The following is a 9,483-nucleotide window of genomic DNA, read 5'->3' on the forward strand; positions in this document are numbered from 1 at the left end:
ATTTTGTTCTATAACTTATACAAATAATAAAATTAATTCTTTGAATGTACTTTAGTTAAATATCATGAATATAATCTAAAAATCGTTTTTATAACTATCACAAAAATTACCTTAAAATTTGAAAAAGAAAAATACACTAACAATGAAAGAAGTGAGGATAAGATTTTGAATATTTTTCAAATTTCAAATTTCAAATTCAAATTATATTAGAAAGAAATTAGTATTATACTTTTTTAAAATATTTCTCAAAAACATTTCTATTATCAGACTTTATATTTATGGGCCATGCCTTGCACGGGCATTTCACAACTAGTATATATATATATATAAAGGATTTATTAAGGGTATGACAGTCATTTAAACGGGCTCCAATTTTTACTCCCACACGCGTAATGTAATCACGCATTTTACCAAGTAAGATTGGAGTGTTCTTTTTTTCAGCTTTTGTATAGTTCAAGGGACTACTTGTGCACGAATAAAATTAAAGATCATAGCTATAATTTGATGTTAAGTTTAAAGTCTTGCTTGTAGGAGCCTGTGGTGTGTAATAAACTCGATACAATTACAGTCCAAGGGAGCCTCCTCCCCCCCGCTCGCCCTCCCCCATTGTTTGTGATATTGAACGGCGAAACACATCCATCCAGCTTCCAATCACCAGCCAGGAAAGGTAGACCCTAAACTAAATCTTAACTTTGAAAAAAATGAATTGTGCATGCATTAACACCAAAGAGGTCATAAACAAAATTTCAGCAGTTCGCGTCAATGGAAAATACTTGTTATCTCTGTAGCAGTAGTTACTTCCCCTGGTAAGATCGCTCAACCCCTTCAGCAGCTAGTTTTATTCGTTGGTGATGCTCCGCAACCTTGTAATCTACAATTTCCTTGAACAGTTGAGAATCAAGAACACAATCTGGGCTCCCATATACAGTTGCTTGAACACTTGCCACAAGTTTTGCAATCTCACGCCCAGAGAATCCGTCTGTCTTCTTAGCAGCCTCTCTAATCACATCATCAGACAAATCTTTTATAGTTATCCTTTGTGGGCTCTTCTTGAAGAGGTGCCCCCACTTAGAATTGCTGTCACTGTTACTGTCACCTTCACCAGCAAGGTACTTGTTCAAATAGAGCTTCAGCAATTTGAAACGCTCAACCTCTTGAGGGAGAGGGAATTCAATAACTTCATCAATACGGTCAGTGACAGCACTGTCAAGATCCCCTGGCCTGTTGGTAGCGAGGACAAGAACTACATCTCGTGACTGGTCCCCTGTTCGAAAGAGTAAAGCATTCAAAGCGCTTCGCTGAGCTTCACTCATGTAAGTACTATTCCTCCTGCGATCAAAGAAGAGCCCTGTCCTTTAAAATTGTATTCCTAGTAGTTGGTGCTACATCTAGAAAAGTAACTCAAAAACTGCACTATATCATTATCATTAACCAATTAATGAACAGCATACCAATAGGAAGCAGCTGAACTTAAATTTAACTTACTCGCACAAAAATGCATCAGCCTCATCGATGAAAAGTAGTAAGCCTTTGTTTGATTTTTTGGCCCAATCGAATATCTCGTGAATTTTGGTGACAGCCTGTGCACCCAGGGGTGCAACATCTCCTCCAGTCATCATGGCATATTCCAAACCCTGTAATATTCAGAAATTTTTTAGCTAAGACGGATTTTTGGAATCAAAAGAGAAAAGCTGAAACAAACAAAGGTTATTTCCTGCCTTTGTTCATTAACTTCAAAAATGTAAGATTCAGGGGAGCTGGATTTTCTTCCCTTTTTAGAAATTTGGTAGGGGAGAGAGTTGAAGGGGGAAAAAAACATTTAATTTCTGGCGATAATTCAGAAAAGTGGGAAGTTAGACCGTTTATTGCCATGAGCAGTTATTCATCCTGCTCAATAGATGAAAGGGTATTTACGTTAAAAAATAGGAACAACAAATGATGGTTGCCCAAAAATCCTGTATTAACAGCATGAAAAAATCCACATCTATTTTTTGCACAATTAACTAGTGGAGTATCAATTACAGCTGAGGAACAAGGAAAAGTCCGAGAAAAGTGTACCGATTTTCTTGCTATTTCCCTTGCAACCATTGTTTTCCCAGTGCCAGGAGGACCATAAAAGAGCATATTGCGAAATGGTGCCTGGTGAGTCTTGGTGTTTGCTGTGGCCTTAGCAAGGTGTTCTATTCTCCTCTGAAGAGAAGGATGTAGAATAATGCTTCCAAAAGCAGATTTACTTTGTCCAGTTGCAGGCAAACCAGCAGCTGTACCAAATTTGAGTCCTTTGTTTGCTACTTGAGAAATCATCCCTGACCAAGGAAATCTTGACATGGACGATTCACGAATTAATGAAGGTTGACCAAGAATTCTGTTAATATATCCCCAGGTAACTCTTGCACCTTCCCTGTATTAACAGAAAAAATAAGAACAAATACATATAATTATTACTCTAAAGACAGAATACTAATGCGCCAGCAGATATGATTAAATAGGACACTGAGCAGGCGTTTGGCCATAAATATTATTCACAATATTCCAGAATACATTTTGCCTTTATTCCGGAAAACTTGTTTGGCCATGAAAACCAAAAAAGTATTCCGGAATACGTCTTCACAATTTTTGGTTTTTTGAGAAACACCTCGAGGTGTTCATTTTTTTTGGATTCAATTTTTTCCTATCACTTTATAAAAGAGTACATCCAAATTCTAAAAGTATTTTTGAAAGTACTATGGCCAAACACAACTCCAACTCTATTTTCAACTTCAAAAATACAAAAAAAAGTGAATACATTTTTGGTTTTCATAGCCAAACGGGTCCTAAGTACAAATTGATCAGCAGACAAGACCCACAGCTAAATCCTCTCAAGACTAGCAAAGTGATGATTGTTGATTGCTTGTGCAAGTCTTTCCTGACACCAAATTGTTATGCATAAACAAGACTAACTTAGCTGTAGGGTGCTTTCAATGATTAAATTAATGACCATATTACAAATAATCAAGAAACGAAGACTTACTAAAGTTAGAAACAAGGCCAAAAACACTGGTAGACCCTCAAACTTGTAACAATTTTTCATTTTGGCACCGCATCTCTGCAAGGTACCCTATTGAATATCTCAAGTTGCCAAATTATGCCTAAGCATTTTGCAGGCATGTAAAACTGCGTGTTTGGCACTTCTACCCAATGTAATAGCCTAAATTACTTATGCACCTCACACGAAAAAGCAAAAAGTTTGAACAATTGCGTTTAGCCATTTCTTTCTCCATTATTTTCATCATGGCTTCTTCACTACTACACTCCCTTTTCCTGCCTGCTTTGAAAAGCTTTACTAGAGTCAAGAGCCTACCGGAACAGCCTCTCTGCCTTCACAAGGTAGGGGTAATGTCAGCGTCCGGTAAGGGTGGGCGTTCGGTTCTTCGGTTATGGATGAGTGTGCACCAAACACTGAACCGAACTATTTTTTCAAGTTTGGTTCAGTTTTTTAAAATGGTTTTTTCAGTTTTTCTTTTTCAAAGAAAATTATAATACATAAAGGATGGGTATAACTACAGTGAAATCAATTACAAGCCATTCACACCACCCTCCCAAGACCGCACTTGTGGGATTACACTGGCTATATTCTTGTCTTTCTCCGGCCACCTTCAACTCCTCCACCACTACCCTTCTTTTGTTCTTCAAATCTGCCACGCCCATGCCGACATCAAACACCACCTCGTCCTCCTCATTAAATCCAACCACATGTGGGAACTCCAACAAATTCCTCCACCACCTTCTTCATTACTCAACCATCACAATTAACCTAGTTATATCTCAAATGATTCACGTCGTCTTGCTCTGGAGGCTTACATCCTGCTCATCAAAACAAACATTGGCTCACCTTCTTCTGGCAAAATTTCAGCAAGTTAAATCACAACTCTCTCCCTCACTATCACCCAAGACCTTCACAAGATTCAACCAAAATTCACCTCCTACAGAACACCTTTCCCCATTGCAATACCATCCAAAATTCATAGCTGACCCTAAAACCCCAACGATAAGCATGACTGAAGAATGTTTTTATCCTGACCATTTAAAGAATTATAAATTGTTCTTTGATCAACACTCTTGAAGTTTGGCTCTTCCCCCATTTATCTCACTGTAAATGGATACCACAAGAACAAGAAAATCCATTGCAAGATGGATCTTTTCAATATTCTAGCAATCATAATGGCTGTTTCAAGATTCTAGTATAAAACCATCCATAATTAACTTTAAACGTTTCATGTTTTCCTTAAAAAAGTTCCGAAAGAGCAAAATGAACAAGGTGGAAGAAAGAAGAAAAAGAAATAAAAAGGGAATAGAAGAAGATAGAGGGAGAAAGTAGTTTCACGAGTGAAGGGTATTTCTCTTGGGGTAGAAGACAGTAGTGGGTGCAGGGAAGAAGATGAAGGGAAGGGAGGTTTCTGAAAAATGAGTATTCTTAGACCTAAAATCCACATGTTATATTTCCATTTGTCCATATTGCAGGTCATTCGCACAAAAATAGAGAGCACGCTTTGTATTCTGTTTACCTGTTGTTAGTGAAGGGTTTAAAAGATACAGTTAACATGAAGTATTCAATAGGTGCCCCGCAGAGAAAGGTATCAAAGTGAAAGATTGTGGCAAATCTGAGGGTCTAACGATGTATTTGGCCTAGAAATAATGTAGGCCGACTACGAATATTTTCTCACATAAAGGCCAACACAAAGCAACAACCAGATCTCCGTAAGCAATTTAATTTTTCCCCTAGATAACCAAACAAAGACTAATGCTACACTAATATATATATTGTCTTCAAGTCAAAATCCATTTATTTGCTTATATGTTTGAGTAAACAGAAAGTGAATGAGCTATAATCAGAACATTCCAAATTAGCTCAAAGAAAGCAGATTGAGGTCAAAGATTATTGATCAATCCAAAAACAAGCCTTTCTCTCGTAGATGGGTAACAAAAGTTGATACTGTTTATCCATGTTCAACAACTAAATGTCCACAGGATTATTCTAACACAATAAGGTGATAAATAAGGGAAGTACAGAAATGTCATAGTTAGTTGAGCAGTCATATATAATTACGTATAACTCCAGCTAAGTCATTCACATGGAAAATAATGTGAAGGATGCCTTCTTCCTCTTTTTTCCATATAGAGAACAAAGCTCTCAATTTGTTTCCTTTATTTTCTTCAATTAATGTCAAGACATGAATTTTTTTCTCACATTCAATTGAATGTGTGTTCAAACACATGTAAGTTGATATTACTTCTTTAAACCCATCAGTTTAGTAGAAAGACCCAGAATCTCTTTAATTTTAGCAAATCCCACATGTAAAGCTCTTTTTCTCTACCGCTATCCTCCTAAAATAATAAGACAAAACGAAAATACAAAAAACAAGAATGAGCAAAAAAAGAGAAAATATAAAACATATCCTGCCAAGATTTTTTGTCTTGGATAAATCTAAACTATCAAATATTGGATTGAGATAAGTTCAATAGAGCAATAGGGATAGTGAGGATTCATATCCAAACTAAACTAGCTTAGGCTTGAGACATATTTTTTATATTGTAGTATGGACATGCTCACAGAAAATAATCTAGTAAGGACAAGCTTCAACTGTCAAAAACTTTCAGAAACCCTTCCCTGTACCAAACTTCTTTTTGAAAACTAGAAGTTTGGTACAGAGAAGGCCGAAGGGTTACTGAAAGTTTTTGACAACTGAAGCTAGTCAAAAACTTCTTTAAGAGAATATTTTTAGAACTACTCAAGGAAAAAATATTCATCAAGATACGGAAAATATAATTCAGAATTCACATATCGCATCACTCTATCACAATCAAACATGGACTACAGCTATTATATATCTTGTGGCTGTCATACATCAATGGATGCCAAAAGACTAGATCTCGGATCTTAAGTACACACTTTGAGCATCACTGCCATAAGTTTGACTTTCATGAAAAGGGAAAAGGAAATGAAAGAGTAGAATATAGACCTGGTGGTATAGACTCCAGCAGCCAAAGCAGTGACTCCGCCAACAGTCATTACCAATTTACTCCTATCATTCAATAGAATACGGAAGCCCTCTGCAAATTAGATTGAGAAACAGTTTCACTGATTCTTGCTCTAATATGTAAAGATTATCATTAAAAAGACACGTAAATACTGTAAATAGCAGAACATTTTTAATAGCCTATTCTATGTGGTTCATCATCCGACGCATTCTTAAAAACATCACACTTTTTTCTTTTTAGGTACTCTTATCTTGGTCTATTATAACAAACAACTTTGCTAATATGATGAAAACTACAAAAAGTAACAGAGAAAAGATAAAATCTGTAAGTAAGCAAAGTGGAAAACTGATATGAGTTTCACTTACCCTTTTTTGTGGGTACTTTTGGATAAGTACAAATTTATAACAGTTTCTACCAAAAGAAGCACTGGATATGCCAATTGTATTTTCATGCGCAAGATGCCAGTGAGTTTTTTGTACAAAACGAGTAAAAACATTAGTGTACCTTCAACATGACTGAAAGTTGTATTAATGGCTGCAAGCCACTTCTCCCTTTCACCATTTATTCTTTCTATCAGCATCCTCCTTTTATGATCTTCAGTCAGTTTAGCTTCATGTGCCCTACCTTCTGCCTCAGCCATGGCCTTCACTCTTATTGTTTCCCGTTCTATTTCAGCTCTCTCTTTTTCAGTTTGTCTTTGTTGTGCTTGAATTTGATCTTCCGTTGCTCGTCTTGCTTGCTCTTTTCGTAGTGATGACTCCTCTTGCATTTTAACCAGTTCAGCATTGTGTCTCCTTTGAGCTTCATGATCTGTCTGAAATCATGATATAAAGAACAGTCAACTATGTACCCGTGTAAGATCATTTCTGCATTCAAGAACCATATACACATTCTATGCCATCTGAAATAAACAACAATGCAGATTTTCAACGTATATAACTTTAAGGTAAAGTAATGAGGCCCAAAAGATTTTTATACTAGAATAGTGACATATGTTAAGTGGGAGTACTCAATTCCTCTTCTACTGCCTTTTTTCCGTTCAATGTTTTAGCTGTCAAACAACTGAATACGTTTCCACATGATTGGTCTAGTTTTTGTGAAGAGAAGGATGGAGCATCAGTGGTGCTACTGAGTATTAAAGGATAACCTTTTGAACAGTTTAAAGTTGCTTTGTTTCAGGAATCAACTAGTGGGACTGGAGATGGTGCTAGGATTCCCCTTTTCAAATGATTACTGTTAACTGATCCCCATCAACTTTGAAAACTCTAGTCCTCAGAAGAACATTGTTTAGCTATACTTCAAACCCTGTTTATCTTAGGCCAACTTGTTCCCTTCTCTAGCCCAATCATTGATAAATTCTACATTCTTAACTTAAACAACAAATATCAAAATCGTAAGCATAGGTATACAACGTGGTAAGAATTATCAGTTATTTTTTTAAATAAAAAAAAAAAGGTATACAAAGTGGTAAATGCAAGCACAGGTATACAACTTGAGTTCAAATAAATTATAATTTCTCCCAAGTACTTTGATACTCAAGTTGTCATGTCCTAGCTGAATCAAGTCTAACTAAGCTAGAAAATCACTCCACACACCTGCATTCTTTTCCTAGCCAATTCATCTTCGTATCTTAGCATTTGTGCCTTGGCTTGTGATTGCTGTTGGTAAAGATTCCGCTGGTCTTCTCCCCATTGTCGCTGTTTATCCTGCAGTTAGACAAGTGCACTTGATATAGTGTAAGGGAAACCTAATATTAACTAAGCAAAAAGTTAAAAGGATATTCACAGCTGAATGTGTCGGCATTATAATACAATGATGTTGTGCTTTAAGCATATACACCAGAATCAAAGCAATCATATCATCTTATGAAGCAATAATGCACATTCAGTCTCATTTGGTTCTTGGTTTAGGTTTCGGAAGAACTGTATCCAAAATGTTCTTTAAAATAATTACTTGTTTGGACTAGATTTTGCCTTGTATCTGGACTTGATTGTTACTCCACATAATTGGTTGGTTACTGTATACATTGTTTCCGGAGGTCAATATGACTTGAATTTGCAAAACTAAGTTTCAGTTAGTTGCCTAATTTTTTAAAACTAAAATAATTTGGCTTTGCTGAAATTGTTCTGTTTGAAACCAAAATAATCTGGTTTCCATAATAAAGATTGCTTCACTTGAGGCTTTTTTTTTTTAATTCTATCAACGTAAAAAAGAAGATTACTCATATGTTCCCGACCTTCTCTTAATTCTTTTGCTGTTATCTACAGAATTGTATGAGAATTAGATATAAAAAAGACTTACAATATCTGCTTGAGCCTGGATTGCCTCAAAATGAACTTTCTCTGCAGCAATATCTGCAAGCCGTGTTTTTTCCTGCTGTCTCATTACGTCAAACACCTTTCAACAAAAAGCAAAAAACCCAAAATCAGATTAATTCGTTCACCAAAAAGAACCTGGAATCCAAGCTGGCCCAAACACAACGGTTATCAAAAAAGAAAAGAACTCACTCACCTGTTTGTGATAGGGAGAGCTGTTGATTTCCCTAAGAGCTTTTGCACCCCTTTCTAAGGATTCCGGGTTAAACCCACCTCTTGAATCTTCAGTAGAATCCTTTGCATCTGATTCGGAAGTGTCCGCCGTCTGAGGAGGAGGAGGAGTCGTTTCCGATGAGAAAGGGTAGAAGCGAAAAGGAGAGTCGGCGTAAGCGCGGGTGGGGAAAGAGGAAGAAGTAGCAGCAATGGCAGCAGCAGCAGCCATTGCTGCCACTGAAAGTAACCTCGAACCAGTCATTATTATTACTAAGCAATTATTTGCAACATTGATGTTAAGCTAAACAGAGTTCTTCAATGTCTTGTACGAAGAGTTAAAACCCTGTTCAATGTCTTCTAATCAATCAATTTATTTCTAAATATTATAGACTGCGTATTAATTGATTAAAATAAATGACCACTCAATAAAAAATAATTTCAATATAATTAATTCAAATATAATTTATTTCATTATTACTCAATCCAATATAACTAATTTTGATATAACTTATTATTGTAATTTTAGTGCTGACATTTGTCGAACATTTCTTGTGCGGGGAGTAACCGAACCCCGGGAGTTTGGGCCAATTGGTTATGCTATATACTAGGAAAAGCCAGCCCAACTTAGGATCCATTTGCCATGAAAATTTTTTCCTTTTTTATGGAGTTAAAAATTATGGTATTTGGTAATAAAAATTCATAAAATAATTTTAGAAAATTTTTCTGAAAAGGAAAAATAGATTTTTGTTATTTTCATAATTTTTCAACTCCAATTTCAACTTTTATTATTTATTATTACATATAACTCCGATCTTTTAAATATTTACATAAAACTCTCCTTATAACATTATTTTTTCAATATTACGTATATAACAATTTTAAAGAATAAGATAATTATAATTTCAAACTTAATGTTATCCTAATTAATATATATCTC

The 9,483-nt window shown here is 35.6% G+C and overlaps 1 protein-coding gene across 1 annotated transcript; it reads right to left on the reverse strand.

The window, feature by feature from the left end:
• Window positions 1-476: 476 nt before the first annotated feature.
• LOC107858525 (ATPase family AAA domain-containing protein 3C) lies at window positions 477-9,119 on the reverse strand. The gene is made up of 8 exons (XM_016703227.2): window positions 8,530-9,119; window positions 8,320-8,415; window positions 7,614-7,724; window positions 6,523-6,832; window positions 6,000-6,090; window positions 2,059-2,401; window positions 1,486-1,634; window positions 477-1,329 (listed from the first exon to the last, which is right to left on the reverse strand). Exons 1-8 carry the CDS (start codon window positions 8,806-8,808, stop codon window positions 795-797), a joined length of 1,914 nt encoding a protein of 637 aa, XP_016558713.2. The 5' UTR covers window positions 8,809-9,119; the 3' UTR covers window positions 477-794.
• Window positions 9,120-9,483: the final 364 nt, after the last annotated feature.

This window comes from Capsicum annuum, chromosome 2, assembly GCF_002878395.1.
Source record: "Capsicum annuum cultivar UCD-10X-F1 chromosome 2, UCD10Xv1.1, whole genome shotgun sequence".
NCBI lineage: Eukaryota > Viridiplantae > Streptophyta > Magnoliopsida > Solanales > Solanaceae > Capsicum > Capsicum annuum.

Coding starts and splice junctions, on each gene's coding strand:
- LOC107858525 (XM_016703227.2), bottom strand. CDS start 8,808: ATGACTGGTTCGAGGTTACTTTCAGTGGCAGCAATGGCTGCTGCTGCT. Junction 6,833..7,613: donor TGGCTAGGAAAAGAATGCAG/GTGTGTGGAGTG, acceptor TCATGATTTCAG/ACAGATCATGAAGCTCAAAG. Junction 2,402..5,999: donor GCTGGAGTCTATACCACCAG/GTCTATATTCTA, acceptor CTGTTAATACAG/GGAAGGTGCAAGAGTTACCT.